The following is a 20,507-nucleotide window of genomic DNA, read 5'->3' as shown; positions in this document are numbered from 1 at the left end:
TATTGAAACATATAAGATTATTAAGCATTTAGACATGCTAGAGGCAGGAAACATGTTCCCGATGTTGCGGAAGTCCAGAACCAGGGGCCACAGTTTTTATTTTATGTTTTTTTTAATTTCATTTTTATTAGAAGCAGTGTACCAAAGTATAAACCGCAGCATATGACATAATACATGTATTGTACAACTTCAATTTTAATTTTTAGCAAAGATGAAATAGAAAAAGGGAGCAAGAAAGAAAGAAAATGAAAGAAAAAGTGAATGTGTAAGAATAGAACCCCTAAACTACCAAATGAGTGCAGTCGAAGAGTGAGTAAGTAAAAGAAATAGGAAAAACGTAAAGAAATAAAAAGACAAAAACGGAAAAAGAAAAAAAAAAGTGTTGATATACCTGCTTCATTTCTCTTCCCCACCCATCACCCAGTCCGTAAATCGGTTTAATTCCAAAGTTGTTTTGCACCATACTATCCTTGTAATGAATCAATGAAAGGAATCCATGCCTTTGTTTGTAATCCACATTTTAAGAGTAGGGGCAGATGTATTTTTCCAAAATTTAAGTATAAGTTTTTTTGCCATTATCAGGCCATAATTAAGGAAACATCTTTGAAATATTGATAGCTCAGGGCAGGCTTCTGCTGTTCTGAAAATAAGCAGTTCCGTATGGGGGTCCAGTTTTGTTTTTAATGCTTTTGAGAAAATGTCAAAGATTCCTCTCCAAAAGTTATGTAGTCTGGGGATATGGGGAAATGAGCCGCGCCTGCTCAGTTAGGGGCTATGAGTAGTAGTAGGCCCCCTCCGGTCATGACTGACCATGGGTGATACATCCTAGTTTGCAGGTGATGTGTGGTCGGATGCAAGCCTGGGCGATGTCATATGGAGGACAGGCAGTTGCGCATGCAGCACGTCCCCCCTCTCCACGTTGCTGATTGATCCAAAGGAACAGCAGGGCCGTTACAGTTTGGCACCAGCGCCGTCGCAGGAGCTGCCAGAGCGAGGTTGTAGACAACGACAAACTGCCTTAGGGGTTCCGACTCCGGATTTTCTTGAGGTTTACTCTAGGAGCCTTTTCCATGACTGGATATTGCCACAAGGCAGTGGAGGTTTTAAATCAGTGTTCCCTCTCCTAGATGGACTGCCTTCCCAGGCAGATGAGCCCCATCTGCCCGAGACTCATGGGGGCGGGAGCGTCTACCTTCCCGTGCAGGTCTATAGCACCTGCCCACTGCCCAGTGGGGCTATGAGTGAGTGGTGGAATATTGCGTTGGGGGAACGGGTGAGTGGTGGAATATTGCGTTGGAGGAGCGATGGTTTAAATGGCAGCATGATCCACTAGAGGGTAACAGTGTAGTGACATGCTCCAAGATAATGAAATCAAGCATGTCTGCTGCCAAGTGACACTTAATATGATTTTTTTTTAAAGGCTCTTTTTTGACATTCATGAGACTTTTAGTTAGTCTTCCTAAAAAAACATTTCCACGTTATATTACAAGGCAACTGAAATACTTATTATTAAATATCATGTTATCAAAATGTTGCTAGAAGCAAGTTTAGCTTTAAACTGTGTACATCGAAGCGTGTGCAATAACTTTCAAAATGTGAATCAGTGTTGAAACGCAATGTAGTGCTGGTGCAAATGATTTTCTTGGAATGTATGTTATTAACCGAAGTGTGGATGATGAACAGAGCCATGTTATTTTGTCATAAAAATTTGAATCAAATATAGGAGAACATAGAAACAATTATTTGAGAACGTAAACATGGATTGTTTTGCAATATCTTTGAAGCTAAAACTAATTTCAGCTTATTTTCATTTCTAAAGAGACTTTTTTAGAGATTATTTTACTTGTTTAAGATTCTTAAGGTACAGTAAGCCCTCGTTATAACAAACCATGTGTGGGGGGGGGGGGGATGGTGTACGTTATTGACGATTTGTTTGTTATAACCGAGTAAGGGACTACCGAGAAATAGAGCATCATTGCACAAGTTGTAGAAACAAAGAAATGCAGATGCTGATGAATACACAAAAGTGCTGGAATAACTCAGCTGATCAGGCAGCATCTCTGGAGAACATGGATAGGTGACGTTTCAGGTCTTGACCCTTCTTCAGACTCTTGGTCCGGAACTGGGCCTGGAATCCAGATGACCAGATAGATCAATTACAAATGGGGCAGCGAAATGGCATATTGTGTTTAATCCTGGGAAGTTTGAGGTTTGGCACTTTCGGAGATCAAATATTAAGGGAAAGTATATTGTTAATGGTAGGACCTTTAATAGCACTGCTGTACAGAGATCTTGGAATCCTAGTACAAAGCTCCCTGAAAGCAGCAACACAAGATGAGTGGTAACAAAAAGGTGTATGATATGCATGACTTCATAGGCTGGGGCATTCTATATGTCAGGAAGTCATGTTGCAGCTTTATAGTTTGGTTAGGCCACATTTGGAGTATTGTGTACAATTGGTTTCCCAATTATACGAAGGTTGTGGATGGTTTGGTGAGGGTACAACACCAAACTCGTGGAACTTGGATTTCATCACCAATCACATGTAATTTGGAGTCAGCACTCATTTCTGAAACTGCATTCTCAACTTCCTGACCAATAGACCACAATCAGTGAGGATAGGGGACAAATCATCCTCCATGATAATCTACAACACTGATGCTCCATCAGGATCCATTCTCAGCCCCCTGTTTTGCTCCTTATACCATCATCGAAACGAGTATGACTGTCCTCTCCTCTCCATAGGGCCGTCTACTTGTGGGTCTGCAGATGTCTGTAGAGGCCGATCCGCGATCCACACACCTTCTACACCCACATACAAATCCAACTCAATTTACAAATTTGCGGACGACACCACCCTTGGTGGACTGGATATCAAATAACGACAAGACGAAGTACAAGAATGAGATTGAGAACATTTGTAACCTGATGTCAAGACAATAACCTTTCTCTCAATGTCAGCAAGATGAAGGAGATAGTCATCGACTTCAGGAAGCGAAGTGGTACATTGACGCCGCCAAAGTAAGGATGGTTGAAAGCATTAAGTTCCCAGGAGTAAATATCAGCAGCACCTTGTCCCTGACTAATCATATCGAAGCAATGGCCAAGAAAGCACACCAACTTTTCATGACTGACCATGAGTGAAGCATTCTAGTTGTTGGCTGCTTGCTCCAAACTTCAGCTAGAGCAGCGTTGCTTGTGGCTGAAGAGACCAATGCGGGAGGGACAGTCTCTGTGGCAAAGGTCACATTTGTGTGCGGTCTCTGGTTTGTTGAAGTTCCTGCGCTCCTTTCTGCGTGCCCGCTTGTCTGCCGCTGTGTTCAAGTTTCTCTTCCCCCTTTTTGAGATGTTGGTTCAGGGTACCTCTCCACCTCATGTGGTCAGCTGCAAGGCTCTCCCAGGACTCCACATCGATGTCGAGCGCCTTCATATCTCTCTTGCAGACATCCTTGTATTTTTGCGTACAAGTTTTTAATTTATCACACTTGTTTAATTATTTTACATCCTTCAGTTTTCCCCAACACTTGTGGTATCTTAAGCACAATTTATTTGTGTTCATTGCCTCACTGTTTTAGAACTCATAACAGTATTTTCTTTTGAAACTCACTTCATCCCACTGATTAATTTGAAATCCTGGTGATCACTCTTTGCATCTTCTCCAATGGGACAGGGATCCCTGCTGAGTTGAAGGAGAACCCTTACCATATAATATAATGCACCAAGCATTAAATTGCATCACTATTTTAAATAACTACAAAAGCATGCATAAACTTGATGGCAGCGTCTGGGTTGAGTGAACCATGATATCATCCCCATCAGAAATAAATATTTAGGTAACACTGGCTGAAGGAAATTAGAGACATCTACTATCATAATACAATCTAAATTTTAATTTCTTTGAACTGTTGTACACCACATTCGTAAAACATTCAATTTTATGCAATCTTTAAAGCTGAATCACATAATTATGTATTCAAGTTCGACAATGACATTGGGCTCCTTTAGATATGAAGACAAAAACTAAAATATGGACCATAGCTTAAATATTAAGCAACCAAGCAAAAGCCAGTAGAGAGCAAATACAGTACTACATGTAAAAAAAATCCCTGACACAATTTCTAAAAATGAATTCATAATTAAAATCCAATGCATAGGATTTATTTTTAAAAAGGCTACAGTACTGGATTCATTAAAGGTGGGTTAATCCATTTGAAAGAGGGAACATCACATGAAAAGAATTTCTAAGAAAGAACTCGCATTTCAAGTGGGTCATATATAGTGAATATGTGTCAGAAAAATCTTAACATGCATTAAGTATTGTAAAATCTTTTTTTAAAAATATCTTCCATTTTCCATGTGAGAAAGCAATGTACAGTAAGTACAAGTGTCAGGTTTATTTTGAAGAATAAAAAGTCACTGATTTTCTTAATTTTCTCCCTCTCCAACAACTTCCCAAAATTTGAACTCTGGACAAGATAATGTATCGTGTAGCTGCATGTTTGATTGCCACGTAGTGCAGCTCAATGAATGGCAGTGTAGTGGACATCATCGGAAAGTGCAGCCAGAGCCTTAGTGTCGCCGAGCTAAAATAAAAGGGAAAATATACAAATTAAAACTGAACAGTATAAAGGTGATTCCATTCAATCACAGCAAGCATCTGATGTTAAGAAATGGTATTGCTGTCACTTGAGTAGAAGCCAGCTATTTTGTGCTTGATTGGTTAGTAATCACTGCAGTTGAAATTGAAGTCACTTGCAGCAGATGTGCATACAAGATTGGAGGAACAATTTTCAGTAATAATTTAATGTTTTTGTAAATAACAATGTAAACACCTTGTCTTTCTTTGAGGCATGGCGTTTAATTACAAGATAGGTAAAAGTTACCATCAATTCAATGGTACAAAGAGAAAAAAAAAAAGCTTCACTTAACAATTCCACTACTTAACACCTGTAGGATGTATAACACTTATGCCAAACTATTCATTATTATTTGACATCAGGAAAAAGTGATGAAATAAAAACAATATTAATTAATGTTCTCACACCGTAACATAAAGGAGAGTCAAATTGTTTTCACTTTTAAAAGAAAGTCTGACTGCATATGTAAGAGTGCTCTATGAATGCAAGTCAGATTCACCTGCACTAACAAACTAGCTGCAGTGTTAAAATCTGCACTGTTTGCAAATCTGACAATATCTCCCTCCTAGATTACAAACTGCTATTTTCTCAGTTGTCAGGCTTTAACAAACAGGAAAAGAACATTGAACTAAAATCCATTATTTGTTGGAAAGCAATAAAATATTGTAGATTTAATATAGGTTCAAGTATCATTTCAGTGACGAGCACAAAAATCTAGGCTAATGTTCCTGGAAGAATATAGAAACATAGAAAGTAGGTGCAGGAGGAGGCCATTCGGCCCTTCGAGCCAGCACCGCCATTCATTGCGATCAAGGCTGATCGTCCCCAATCAATAACCCGTGCCTGCCTTCTCCCCATATCCCTTGATTCCACTAGTCCCTAGAGCTCTATCTAACTCTCTCCTAAATCCATCCAGTGATTTGGCCTCCACTGCCCTCTGTGCCAGGGAATTCCACAAATATAGTGAGAATTGTATTGTTGAAGGAGCCAGCTTTCTGAAACACTTACAACTGAGACAACAGAAAAGCTTATATATCGATCAAATCACTATTTTGGAGAGTTTTGGACATCAATCCTTTTCGGTATTACCTCTTAATTCTACATTTCTGTTTGTGTATGCATGATGGGTGCAGATATGCAGTGGCACAGCTGGTAGAGCTGCTGCCTCAGTGCCAGAGACCCAGTTTCGATTCTGACCTCGAGTGCTGTTTGGAGTGTGCACGTTTTCCCTATGATTGCATGGGTTTCATCCGGGTTCTCTGGTTTCAACCCACATCCCAAAGACAAACAGATTCAAGGATTAATTGGACTCTAAATTGCCCCGTAGTGCATACAAAAGTGGGATAACATAGAACTAACATGAATGGGTCATGGACTTGTTGGGCGAAGATCCTGTTTCCACACTATGACTATCAACTACTATCTGATGATGAGTGTACATATAGATCTATTTATATTGGTTTGCTTTCTACTTTCGGGAGAAATAAAATGAGCTTTGTCAGATAGACATGGTCTCAGGCATATCAATGCTTTTTTTATTAAGTAAAAACATCTTACAGATGAAAGAAAAAGTAATTGAAAAAACTAAATATCTGTACCTTGCTGTTGAGCCTACCAGATTTACGAGAATAGTTGATCATTTTTAGACTAAGCTAGAAATAAGAACTCATCCTTCCTCATATATGTTAAAACATGTAAGGCAAATCATGCAATTGGTCAGGTCACTGGCCTAGAACCTTGCTTATTTCTTCCAGCATGATCCTAGAAGCAGTATTTGATGATAAACATTGTCACTTAAGGGTTGGCTGTACCGACAAAGACTTTGATGGCAGCATTGATGACCTCCACGTCATGTTCATTGACCAGCTAAGGAGTCTCTGTTACTGCATGCTTCTGTACATCGTTCAAATTTAAAATCACTGGTGACCCATATTCAGAATTAGACGACGAGTACACACACATAACTAAGAACATTGCAAATATCTTAATTAAATAAAAAGTACATGTAATGTTCTATCAACAGCTACTGATTCTGATGGGATTACTGTTCTGGTACATGGGACATGTTCAGCAGGCAGATTTCCGATCTGAACAACTGAGCAATCTGTGGAAGCTGGCAGTGCTGTGGATGAATCCATGAGTAGTTTATACTCAAGAAAAGATCAGATACAGGTTAATCTCAACAAATCTTAATGGAAGTTGGCCCCATTTATTTTAGCCTTCAATCCTTATTTTTTTTTAAACTCTATTAACGTGTTAGTTGGCTGTATCTGTGATCATTTTTACATGAACTCAAATTATGAATACCAGGGTGATATTTTATCATTCAAATCCTTACCATTTTGCCTTATTGTATTTGTGGATGTTAAGTGAATAGAAGTTGTAGAAAGCTAAAAAAAAAAATGCATTAAATAAATACATTCCTCACCCAAATATAATTTAAATAAAAATGTATGTTTATCTTAAATAAGTGTAAAGAAAATATTATGAATAAATGTGAAAATTTTCAACATCTGAGCAGTAACTTTGCATTCTCCTTTATGCCAATTTATTTTGTATCACCAAAATACCCATTTTGATCCTTCGTAATTTCTGCCTCGCAGATGTTATGCAATTCTGTTCATGTTCTTATATAAATTGTGCACATATTGTTCACTAGTTACCAAAACAAGATTTTTGTTTTGTTGTAATCATTTTATTTTGTATAAACCTGATGCAACTGAACTATCCAAAGCCCAGTTTTATTTTCTTTGTGCTGATTTCTAAATGTATTCATTTTACTTTGTAAATGTTGTTTATAACTTAATATTCTATCAACATTGCTCAATTGGCAGCACTAAGAAAATTCTGACCTTAAATCACACACCAGGACTCGAGCACAGAAAGTCTTGGGTGGCATTGGCAGATCTGAGGAAGTGCTACAATGTTAAAGTTGTCACCTTTAATGATACAGAAATTTATTTGGCATTAATCTGTCACTCAAAATTACTTCAGTTTAGAAAAAATATTGGTTCAGATCTTGCAGCTGCTAATGGTGAATTTCTTCACCGTTGTCTACTTATAGACAATAGGTTACTCTAGATATTGGGGAAAGCGCTCAGATTTTCCAAATCTTGCTACAGAACATTTGTCTTGCACATGTTGCATACTAGGCCCACACATTCCCTCATGCTTCCATTAAACCAACAAAAGTGGCTTGGAGTTTAGATTTTAAAATGCACACAAATGCATGTGCTCTTTCATCCACAAAAATATGAAGCTAAATTGCAGCCTTCTACTACTATTTGGGGCAGGCGTATGGACATCTGTAATGTGCCGATGAACTTCCTTTGGATCCAACGAAGCAGTAGATTTCTACAGATTTTCCAGGCTGGTGTAAATGCTGCAATTCCCACCAAAATCAATGGGAGAAAATGCCCGATCAAAGGTCAGCAAGTGGACCTTTTTACTTGATTAAATTTAAATGTTCAGTTGTTTCAACCATGTGGGGATGACAGGGTGAATTCAGTCTTTTGTCCAGGGTAGAGGAATCAAAAACAAGAGGACATATGTTTAAGGTGAGAGGGGCAAGATTTAATACAAACCTGAGAAACTTTTTCTCTTCAGAGCGTGGTGGGTATATGGAACAAGCTGCCAGAGGAGGCAGTTGAAGCAGATATTATAACAGCATTTTAAAAGACACTTGGACAGGTACATGGATAGGAACGGTTTAGAGGGATACGAGCCAAACGTAGGCAAATAGGACCAGCTTGGATGGGGCATCTTAGTCACCATGGATGAATTGGGCTGAAGGGCCTGTTTCCATGCTGTATGACAATGTTAGTTTTTAAAATTACTTTATTATAATTGACTAGAACTAAATGTTTTCAAATGTGAAGGTTTCAGATTTGATGGCAAGACTTACCTGCTGCCAAAACATTGCTTGAAATGGAGCACAGGTAGCTGACTATGGTGAGAGTGTTCCAGATGTGCTGTTGATGACCTTGGGCTCCAAGGTGAGTGTTCTCAGGACCACAATAAAGGAAACAATGTGGTCCAAGTGAGCTAGTCAGTAATCTTTCAGTTAGCAAAAGATGTCTTCCATTCTCTGTCCATCGCTATGACAGACTGAACCATTTGTGGCTTGCACCTCTCACTTGTTTTTATTTCAGGGATTCTTTACTTTGAATCGATTAGAATCACAGACAAAAGCCACATACTGTTAAATGGAAACTTGAGTTTAAAGGTCAGTTTACACAATGGAGCAAAAAATGCCATTAAAAGAGTAGCTAGCAGCGAAGGACGAATCAGCTCAGTTTTTCGAATGCATGCCAAAATGGAGCAGTATTGGTCTGAGTAGTCATATAGGCCTGGGCTAAAAATGGATGGAATGTCACCCAACTCGTGCAATGAATGTGATATGGTGATTATAAAATTCTGAAAATTCGACTGCTGCTAAATCCTAGCAGATCTGAGTCCCTTCTGATGAAGGAAAACCTTCCAACACTAGTTTTGCTGGTTAATGCTACTTCAATTCTGCAAAGTTGAATTTTAGTTCACTGCAGTGATAACCCAAGTTGTAAAACAAGTTCAAGACAACTAATATGGGAAAAATACATGGGCCATTTTAAAGGAGACTTATATCCAGGAAACCTAGTTGTTAATGTTTTGTACTTCAATTGGGAGGCATCTCATTTGTTTGCATCGTTCAGACCAAGGAACCATCATTAAAAACTGCCGATAGGAATGCAAATTCATAACATTTTACCAGAATGGATTTGGATAAAAATAGAACTGAATAATCTTATTCTCATTTATGATGTTCTGAAGTGACCACTATGATAAACAAGTTTGGTTTTCTCCTTTCAGCATTTACTTTATTCATCTCAAGAACATTTCCCAGGGATCTGTATCTAGAAACACTGCTATACACAGAGTATACCAACTTTTGGTCCATTTTTCCCTCGCCCCACATCACCTGAAATTCACAACCAATTAGTTATATAGATAAATAAGTCAATTTTATGCATAGCATGTTCTCAACCAGAAAATGAATGATCAAACGAGATGATGCTGCTCGAAGAATATTGGCTTGGACATTAGGAAAACGTGTTTATTTCTTAATAGCGTCATTGAATCTTTTACATTCAATTGAATAGGAAGATTGGTCTGCTTTAATGTCTCAAGACCATAGATTGTTTTTGATATACCAGTACTTTAACCTGTGTAGTTTATACATAATGACAGTTGTTTATTTTTTACCGTAGTATGCATAACCCAGCCACTGACTGAGTAAACCAAATTCAAACTTTAAATTTTACATTTTTTATGCAGCTAATTTTCAGAAATTGGTGGTGCACATTTTGGTAATCTTTTATATAGGCAACCTTTTATATAGGTAACCTCTTATAGGCAATGGCTGAGTTCAAGCAGAAGTAATCCTACATTAATGAATATGATGAACTGTATGGTTTGTTTCTAAAATAAATAAGAAATTCAAAGCAAAATATTACAATAAATTGAGATAATTATTCATAAAGAAAACTCTTTACTCCAATAAATGTCCATATTCAATATATACTTGCACTAAAATCCTTTGTCCAAGGTGCATCTGTCAAGTAATTTGATTTCTCACACTGGAAATTTGGGGGGAATTAGTAACAAATACTAAACCACTCAACGGGTTGACAGCTTTGGAGCATTTTTTTTTTTTTTAAAGCTTTTTCTGGAGGATCCCAAGATACAGAAATGCAATCATAAATCATACTTTTAACAGCTGGACACTGACACGGTAAGAATCCAACACAACCTGTAGTACACAGATGTACGGCTAGTACACATTTCCTCAAGGGTAAGGCTCCTACAAATCTAACGTGAAGTTTCCATAGCAACTAGGCCTGAAGAAACTGGCTTTCTCCTTGAATTCAAGTTATATGTTCTTACTATTTACCAAATTTCTGCCCTCGATGATGGGCAGATGAAAACTGATCAATTATGAAGTGTTCTTCTTTAGCACAATGCTACAAAATAAAAGCCAGCATTCTTTATTCTAAAACTAGCTGCTGTTGAACTGCACCCACTAGATCAATAAGCCTAATTTAAAGTTCTGCAATTAGTCATACATATTTAAATTTGGGCATCAATTTAGTGGAACCCCAGGCGCTCAACTTGCCTACCTTCTTTGATGTTTTCATGTTTCAAACTGTGTCAGCAGGGCCCGCACCTCAGGTGTCAGCTGCTTTGCAGCCTTGGCTGCCTCTGTGATGGCCTTACGGTAAAGGCCCTTTCTCTTCTTGTTAAACCGTAACTGAAAGTTTTCTAAAAACGGAGAGACTTGGGAAAGAGTCAGGAAAGATGTTGTTGGGGACCCAAACCATGAAATTCTGGCCTCCTGCCTTACTAAAAAGCCATTATCTTTACGGCTTACAGTTATGGTAAGTATGCGAGCAGGCCACCAAGGGAAGCCGTAAATCTTGGCCCACACAATGTCACCTACACATATGGTCTTGCCATCTGGAGCCGCACACTTAGAGACATTTTTGGTAAAGATTTTCATTTTCAATGAATTAGTGAGTTTTTCTTCTTTTGAGGAGGAGGAAGAGGAGCAAGGTACATGCATGCTGCCTGGTGGAAAGTCAAATGTTTCAGTAGAGCTACATTCTGAGTTGGAGGATTTTAGATCATCTGCGCTATCACTACTACAAACTGAAAAGGTGGAAGAGTCTGATTTATTTTGACTGTAGGTCATATAAACAGTTATATTGCCTCTGCTGCCCCTTTTCCCCAATTGTTTTTCATCCTGCTCACAAGGCCACTTTATTTCCCCGGTGTCTTTATTCTCATCAGTGGACTGTTCCAACCCTTTTGTAGGACTATCTTTTTCAGGAGGCTGCTCACCTGCTGAGCTGGAGGTGCAGCGAGGCAGTGTTTTGGAGGCTGTCTTGCAGTTGCGTAGTCTCTCAAGTTTAGCCTTGTAAGCAGAATCATTTTCTTCATTCCTGTATCTCTGTGGCCTTAAGCGAATCCTTGGAGGGAGAGAGCCAGAGTTGGTAGTTTGAAAGCGCCGTGTATAATGAATTTTGGGAATGGAATTGCCAGAAGATGAAATGTCTTTTTGTTGCTTCTTTTGAACTTTCTCTTTGGCTAGTTTTAACACTTCCCTGGCTTTCATATGATCTATATTCTTATTCTGTAACACTTTCTTAGGATTCAACTGCACTTTAGAAGTGTGTACTTGAGATGAAATTTTGACAACTTTGCCCTTGCCGGGAGATAAATTTGTAATTTTAATGACAGTATTGCGCTTTTGACCATCACACTGAGTTTTTGCTTCCACTTTGTGGTCCATTTTCAATCTCTTTGAAATATTGGGCACATTGTCATTTTTCCTTTTTTTGTCCTCATGTCGAGAATTATCATTAGTACTGCCACCCCTTTTCAACTCCTTTTTATCTGTAGAAATGCTATTTTTGCATCGATCACATAGAACTTGCCTTGGTCTAAGTTTAATAGAGTTCATTATGGAAGTGGACTCTTCTTTGAACATTTTTCGTTTAGGTCGTTTAATCCTTCTTGGAGGAGGCTGAGGTATAGGCTGGTTGTACGTATGTCTGATAAACAAAGGAGGTGGATAAGGTGCTCCTTCATAAAATAATGGAGCAGATTTTGCAGTCCACAGGCTTTCAGCAACATCAGCCTGTGCAGTGGGATCTGGAGATGCTTCATCACGAATAACAGTAGATTTTGAATTTATTTGGGTCTGTTGCTGGAATGCTTCACACTCTAGTTGCAGTAGATCAGCTTTATCCTTGTATTCCCTTTTTGGAAGTACAGTCACAGGAATTCCATATGGTCCAAACCTGAGAAGGTATAGCACCAAAGTGTGTGTAAGTCTTAATTCAGATATTTATATTTTGCACCAACCTTCATAAAATAAACATGCTTTCGACTATTCCAATTTTGCATTTCAAGTGAAAAGACTAAGATGCACCAAAACTGTTTACTGTAGCCAAAATTCAAATTACTACATTTGTTCTATTAGGTTCCATTTGGTGTAATCTGCAGTAGCATTCCTTGTTACTTACCTGGAAGAACCCCAATGTTTCCAAAGCATGTGTGATTGAAGCACAGTGAAGGTAGGTATATCATTATTTACACATGTTTTGTAAAGCTATCAGTAAGAAGATTTAACACAGATCTGACTAGCAAAAACAAATCTAAAACTGGGATGAAACAAACAGGTCGACTATTGATGTAATAGTTAAATGACTATCAATACTAATTTGTATTTATTTAAAACATTTGAACACAAACAGAACTCCTTATGTCTACTCTACTATTAAATAAGACCATTGTTAATCTGGTTTGGCCTCCACTCCATTTCCTAACTAAAACACTCTAGATTCCATAGTCTGCAAATCTCTCAGCCTTAAATGTACTTAATGACTTAAGGCCTGTAACTTTCTCGGGTACAGAATACCAAGCATTAAGAACCCTTTGAGAGAAAAAAAAATCGTTCTTATTTCGGTGATCTCCAAATCTTGAGATGCCACCTCTTGAAGATTTCATTGAGAAGCATCCTCTCTGTAGCGCACCAATAAGCCATCTGGGCATCATGCATGTTAAAATACAATAACTTTTTAGAAACACTGGAAAAGTACAGGCATAATCTGCTTAATGTTTCCCATTACATAACATTTATACTCAAAAATCTATTCCGTAAACTTCTTGCATTCCCTTTAAGAAAGACAATAAAATTGTATGGCAGTAGTGATTTCAAGGCCTATAAAGTCATAGCAAAACATCCCTAATTTTGTATTCCATTCCGCTTGTAAGTCCAACCTTCCACTTGCTGTGTCCGTAAGCTAAATCTATACTCACATGCAGTAGTCTTCCATTATTTAAACAGTCTGTTTATCCTACTCTTTCAACCAAAGTGGAAGAAAAGGAAGAAATTATGTAAAGATTTTTTTATAAAAGATACTTTGTTCAATAACATCTTCTACATCGTTTATTCTCATTGATGCCTTATAAGTGCAGTTCTGCCCCCTCTTCATCTTTCTTATGTGTAAAAATCTAATTCTTATGTCATGATGAAAAAATTACTGTAGTAGAAGCAAAATGCAATTAATTTCCCATCGTGTTCATATTTACATTTTTTTACCATTCGATCACAAAATAACACTGACAGTGGTTATACTGGTCTTCTGTATTTAAGGCCGTAGAACATGGATAGCTAATCACAAGTGTCGGAAACTTGTTTTTATCTCCCCCCCCCCCCCCCCCCAACTTTTGATATTCCTTCACAATGTTGTTCTGGATGCACTCATTTCACTCTGATTTATGCAATCCCATCAAACAGACGTTAATACTAAAATTATGGTAGAATTCTAAACCATTGATTCAACAGGCATATCCTTTTTGAACTGAACTGGCACGGTGAGCATTAGTTTCCACTAGGAATAAGTACATTTTTTAGAGTTGAAAATATTTGAATGATTTTCACCTAGCGACTTGTAAATGTATCTTACAATTTGTATTTAAAATTTTAATAATCCCTATTTCTAAAGCCACACTGAGCCAAATCAATGAACCATTCAACTCCTATTTGCAAAAAAAAAGAAGACATATAAAGGGTGCTTCAGAGTCACACTTTTTTGAGGGATGCCTACAGAAGTCAGGTATTTCAAACCTCTGTTCCAGCACAATGAACAGCATGAATGAATGGCAGCAGCAAAGGAGAAGCTCGCCTTAGATAATAGCCTTCACACTACCTTGATGAACATAAACCACAAACAGGCATTTTGTCAGGACAAAATCCCAAATAAGGGTTCAAAAATAGCACAGAACTATAACAACTGTAAAATATAGCATGACAGTGGGAAATTGAGCTTACATTACAAATAATTAACAAGAAAAACAAGAGGCTTGTCATCTCCAAATGTTTGATTATTTGAAGCAAATGCATTCCTTAATAATTTAGGTGAATATCCCAAACATTTCCTAACAGGAATTTTACTGAAACTTTGTCGTTATACAGAATATCTTGAAAGTAAACTAACTCATTGTAATAGGGTAAGCTGACACGCCACTAGTTACATCGATTTAGATGGGGTACTTGGCATTGGATTACAATGTATGATGCACAAAAGCAGACAAGACTCACTAAAGGAATTCTTCATGTGCTTGCTTGGAGTCGTATATATTTCTTAATGCTTTATTATGAAAATATAGGTTGCAAGGCATGGTAGCATTTGCAGAATCGTTGTCTGAAATACTGGTTAGATCTTCTCCCAAATTGCCAATCCTGGCACTAACAGGAAGAGTATGACTCAAATTTAATTTTTTAAATGTGACAAAAATAAATTCAGAACATACATTCAGACAATTGAACAGATGGATTCTTAAAAGGATGAATTTCAACATTTAATTTAAGTAATTAAAACTAATAAGATTAGACAGAAAATGAATGCAAAGTGGGGGCATGGAAAGTGGGACTTAATTTTATGGCTTTTGCTGCTATATAATCCAAGCAGATAAGAACAGATGCTGTTAACTACATGATTTCAATAGCCTGTCCAGATTTAACATGTCAATTTCACAAAAAGCAATTTAATTCACCAGCCCCGGGATGTGATACATACAGCAGTGAATGTCCAATATGTATATGCTGCTGCGTTAAGTTAATGTAAGGGTTCAATTAAGGAGTAGAATACTAGGGCTTTGTGCCCCCCCCCCCCCCCCCCCTCCCACATACACACACACACAATGGTATAATTTGATCCAGGAACACTAAAATACTTGCACCTATTCTCATATTTAAAAAAACTTTCCCGCAGCCAACTGTTCAACTGTTCAACAAAGAATTGGGTCTGAAGAAGGGTTTCGGCCCGAAACGTTGCCTTTTTCCTTCGCTCCATAGATGCTGCTGCACCCGCTGAGTTTCTCCAGCTTTTTTGTGTACCTTCGATTTTCCAGCATCTGCAGTTCCTTCTTAAACACCTATTGGGAACATCTTGCTCTCACCAAATTGATAGGAGGATACATGGAAAATGGGCATTTAAAGTATTTTGGAGCCAGAAAAGGCCATGAGGAGCAGGGTCTTCGCACCTATACTCATTAAAAAGTATTGTTACAAAGCTCTGTATTGCTGTATGATCTGGAAAATTAGTTATAGATTGCAAGTTAATAAATTATTAAAATATAATGCAAATAAACAAACTGCTGCATCTGTGGAAGGAAATGGACAGACGACATTTCAGTCTGGACCCTTCGTCATTTTTTGTTCAAGATTCCAGCATCTGTGTCTCTACTAAAATATAATGTCAAGTTTACTGTTTACACATAAATTCTACGCTTGGAAGTGTGGTTCAAAAGATGTCTACAATTCCCAATTTTCTATTTCATTCCCACTCAAAAATTACCAACTGCTCATGCAAGTAACGTAAAGTAAATGGGAATACATTTGTTACACAATATTGATGGGATCAGTTAAAGATATTTCGATGGTTCAAGTAATACTTTAGATTTGAAGGCTCAAACTAGCTTATTCGTATAACAAGTCATATTTTCATTTAACATCCGACATTTAAGTGTTTGGCTATTTGCGATTTGATGATGCCCAAAATTAATTTAAAAAGTTGGTGCCATCGTGCACAAAGTAAATCCAAGAAAGGACATGGAGAGGATTTTGATAAATAATCCCTCCCATTTTGGACATTAAAAGTTCAGATGAAAGATGATGCGTTTAATTACGGGGTGGGGTGGGGGAGAAGAGTGCAGTGCAGTACAATCGGAGCTGTGCAGGGGCTGGGCTGGACAGGGCAGCGCCCGCGTTGCCCCCTCTCGCTCAGCCCGTCCTGCGGGCGCTGCCTGCGGAGCTTTTAAGATGTAACGGAGCACGGAGAAAGGGCAGACCGCCATCGACAGGCTCCGTCTCCCCTCCCTTCGCCCGTCCGTCCGCGCACGGGCTGAGGCCGGCACAGCACGCCACTTTTCAGGCTACGCGGAAGTGCCGCTTGGCCTGCCCCCGCCCTCCAGGTAACCAGCTGCAGTCCAGGCCTCCTCCGCCTCTGAGTGTGGGGGGGGGGGGGAGGGGGGGTCCGTTTGTTTTGCGGGGGAGGAAGATTTCTCTCTGTGTGAGACTCGGTACCTTCTAGAAATATCCATTAGAACCCCCGAGAAGAGCTTCTCTTCGAAGCGCAAGGACACGACCAACGCGTCTTCGACGATATGGTCCACCGTTACCCTCACTTCAGAGCCCACCAGGAGTTTCACCGCGGGGACACCAACACCCACGGCCGCCATTTTGCCTCCTCCCCGTTCCTGAGCGCCGTTTCTCTTCTGCATCCGCTCCACGGCTCCCGGCCTGGCCTTGGTGGCGGGCCCAGCACCACGTCCCGCCCCTTTGCCTCCTGTCTATTGGATGGGACCGACAGTAACCCTCCTCCCATTCGTTACTCCGAATCGTCTATCAAAGTTTAGCCGGGACCCCATTGTCCGGCTGCGGCGGCGATTGGACGACTAAAGTGTCCGTTAAATGGCATCACGGCCAAGGTACATTGTGATTGGTCGAATGAAACGTCCGTTCTGGAACCCCCGGCGTTGCCATGGCAATGCGCATATCTCACGTGAAGTAGTGAGATTTCGACATGGCGGGAGGGAGTGTCAGTGAAAAGCCGCCGTCGAGAGGCGCAAAGTCGCTCCTGACTCGTCGGCCCGAATGTCAGTCATAGGGCACAAAGCATCAAAGATCTCTGCTAAGCATGGTTTTGTACAATCGATTGGGAATAAATAAGGATGTTGTTGGAATTATCTTCATCAACTTCAGTTTCGTTGCAACTGAGGTTGTCATTTCATTACAGAGCAATGTCACATTACAAACATGAGAAAAGTTATTTTTTTTCCCTTTCCCACGTGTCTGAGCAAATCTTTAACGTCTCCCTATATTTGCAAAATAGAATGCGAATAAACCCGGGAGAAAATGTAATTATGGATGCATTTCGTGTTATTTATCAAGGAAAATTAATATGGTTGTAGAATAGTTACGAATAAGAATTTGACTTCATTAAGTTACGATATTTCCAGAAATATTCCTCAGGTCTGAGGCGCCGAGTAGCCTTTTTCTAATAGTTTAAAGTTTTAAAAAAAACAATTTAACACAGGAATTCCGAAAGCATTTCATTAAGCTTTTGCAATCTGGAATCTCGACACGATGTGCTAAAGAAAGTTTCCAGTTCAGAATGGGTTGATTACTGAAAGCACGAGGAAGTATACCATGTGCCCAGTGGATTTAAAGAATGCATTTGATATGAAGGTCTCACGCCCTTAGACATTTAACAGTGAACATATTTTGCAACAATGTCCCTTTAGCAGGTTGCTCACATAGTGTGATAGTCTAAAATAAATGAAAAAAACAAATAGTATCTTACTGAGGTTGAAGAATATCTAGCCACCCATTTATTGCAGTACTTTTAATATATTTTGGCAAGGTTTTATTTTTAGAAAATACAGTTACTGCCTTCATGGCTATCTGTTATGATCGATTCGAGTTGTTGATCATGCTCTTATTAAATAAATAGCTCATGCCAACTTGGCGTTTTCAATCCCACGTTCAGTTTTCTTGGCAGGCCATAAAATCCTGACCTGTATTATTCCATGTTTATTCCCTGTTTGTTTCTTCTATCCATTAATTCAGAACCCTTTATGGCCTTGTCCCTAACAAACAGATTTTGGTGCAGCTCTAACTTTGTGCATTCACAATTTTCATAGCTTTGTCTATATATACCCAAACCTAATCTTTAGAAATCCCCCATCTTCACCAACCCCAACAAAACCTTATTGTTTCCCTCCATCTCCCTGTCCTGTAATTTGCTTCTTAAAATGTACTTCTTTTGGTCACCTAATCTAATATTGCTATAATATGTTAATCAAATGATTAAAAATGCAAAACCAGATAACTTGACTTTAAATACCTCATTCATGCACACATCAAAGCAGCAATCACCTTATTTATCTCAGGTGTTAATTCACAGAGTATGCCATGTTGAGTGTAGTGAAACTTTGATTCATAGTATTTTCTGTGATATTTTCTTCCTGCTCATATGTGGTTTTCCTTGCTCAAACATCTTGCAGTCTTCTATTTGCTAACTCACAATAAGGAGTGAATGAGTTTCTTAATGCATGTCCATTGCCTAATAGAGATCACCAATGGAAATTTGGGATGTTCGATGTGAAAAAAATAGTAGGCATCACAATGTTCAAAGCATTTCCCTACATCTGTTGGCATCCCAGACATTATGCCTTAAGAGTCTGCCATTACCATCCCAACTTCTCAGCTCATTACAGAATTTTACTATCTTCTGAACAGTAACATATGTGGAACAACTGGATTCAACAGCATCTCCCAAACCTGCATGCACTACCACCTAGGACAAGGACAATGGCTGCACAGGAATGCCACACACTCTACGTTTCCTTCTGAGAGTTCACCGTCCAGACTTTAAAATATATTCCTTCATTAATAGCTGCCTCACCCGCTGAGTTTCTCCAGCATTTATGTCTACCTTCATTAATAGTAACGTTTTACTGTGATATGAAGCTTTCATGTTATGGATTCTTCACATCTTCCCAGGAAATAGCAAAATCGTTATATTTAAAAGTGACAATACTTTATTCTTCACCCAGAGAGTTGTGAATTTGTGGAATTCTCTGCCACAGAAGGCAGTGGAGGCCAATTCACTGGATATTTTCAAGAAATAGAGCTAAAATAATCAAGGGATATGGGGAAAAAGTAGGAACGGGGTACTGATTTTAGATGATCAGCCATGATCATATTGAATGGCGGTGCTGACTCGAAAGGCCGAATGGCCTATTCCTGCACCTATTTTTCTATGTTCCATGTTTTTTGTATTCACTTTTAATTGCAATAGGAGACACCAGCTATACAGCAAAAATAACTTATACTGAGTCGTATGTTTCCTCTGTGTGTATATATAGGCATCTTCCCCTCTGTCCGCAACATTCATTAGAAGTCTTTATCAAGAAAACATACACGATAGCTCGAAAACTAATATAAAAACTGCATGTGCTGGAAATCTGAAATAAAAAGAGAAATTGCCGGAAGTACTGGGCAGTCAAAGAGCATCTATGGAAGGTGAAACAGATTTAATGTTTCAGGTTCAAGGTGGTGAATTTCCATTTAGCTAACAGATGTGCTCCCCCCCCTCCCCAAAATATCCTCTTTTCATAAACTAAAGAGTTATGCAATAGGGATACAGCATTAACTTCACTTAGTATACCAAGCATATCATTACATTCATGTAAACAATGTGTCAGCATGTCATGTACATCATTTCCAAGCATTCTATCAATGGTATATTTGAGAGGTTGTTACATAAGGCCCAGCCTTTCAGTGTCTAGTGGCAGAAAGACACCAGCGAGTGGTCTTGATAGCGAGCTTCAGTGCATCTCAGCATGTAATCCTGCACTGTGGAATAGGTCGACTGACAGTATTTGATTGCAGACATCTTGCATTGGAAGCCTAACATTTTTCAGGCAGACCAAACTGCACCATTCACCACATTGATGATCTTCCAGCAGCAGATGACATTTCTCTCAATATCAATCTTTGGAAACAACCCAAACATCACAAAGGTGCAGCAGCATGAACCTCGAGAAGGACCACTGCAAGCTTTCCAGACATTTTGGCAAACATAGAGTCCACAAGGACATGCATGACCATTTTATGGCACCATGGGTGGCATTGAAACTAGCTAAGCACGAGGGATCTGTCAGAGTGCCCTTGTCACTGCTAACTAAACGGGGTCTTGGTGCTTGAATGAGATGTCGGGTGTTGAGGTAATCTACCAAAGGAAATATTCAACTGGATCC

General features: G+C 38.9%; 1 protein-coding gene across 1 annotated transcript; it reads right to left on the bottom strand.

The window, feature by feature from the left end:
* Positions 1 to 3,869: 3,869 nt before the first annotated feature.
* pwwp2a (PWWP domain containing 2A) lies at positions 3,870 to 17,092 on the bottom strand. The gene is made up of 3 exons (XM_033029656.1): positions 16,768 to 17,092; positions 10,793 to 12,475; positions 3,870 to 4,583 (listed from the first exon to the last, which is right to left on the bottom strand). The coding sequence occupies exons 1-2, from the start codon at positions 16,962 to 16,964 to the stop codon at positions 10,807 to 10,809; spliced, it is 1,866 nt and encodes a 621-aa protein (XP_032885547.1). The 5' UTR covers positions 16,965 to 17,092; the 3' UTR covers positions 3,870 to 4,583; positions 10,793 to 10,806.
* Positions 17,093 to 20,507: the final 3,415 nt, after the last annotated feature.

Source organism: Amblyraja radiata, chromosome 11, assembly GCF_010909765.2.
Source record: "Amblyraja radiata isolate CabotCenter1 chromosome 11, sAmbRad1.1.pri, whole genome shotgun sequence".
Lineage (NCBI taxonomy): Eukaryota > Metazoa > Chordata > Chondrichthyes > Rajiformes > Rajidae > Amblyraja > Amblyraja radiata.
This window is presented reverse-complemented; position numbering and strand designations above follow the sequence as displayed.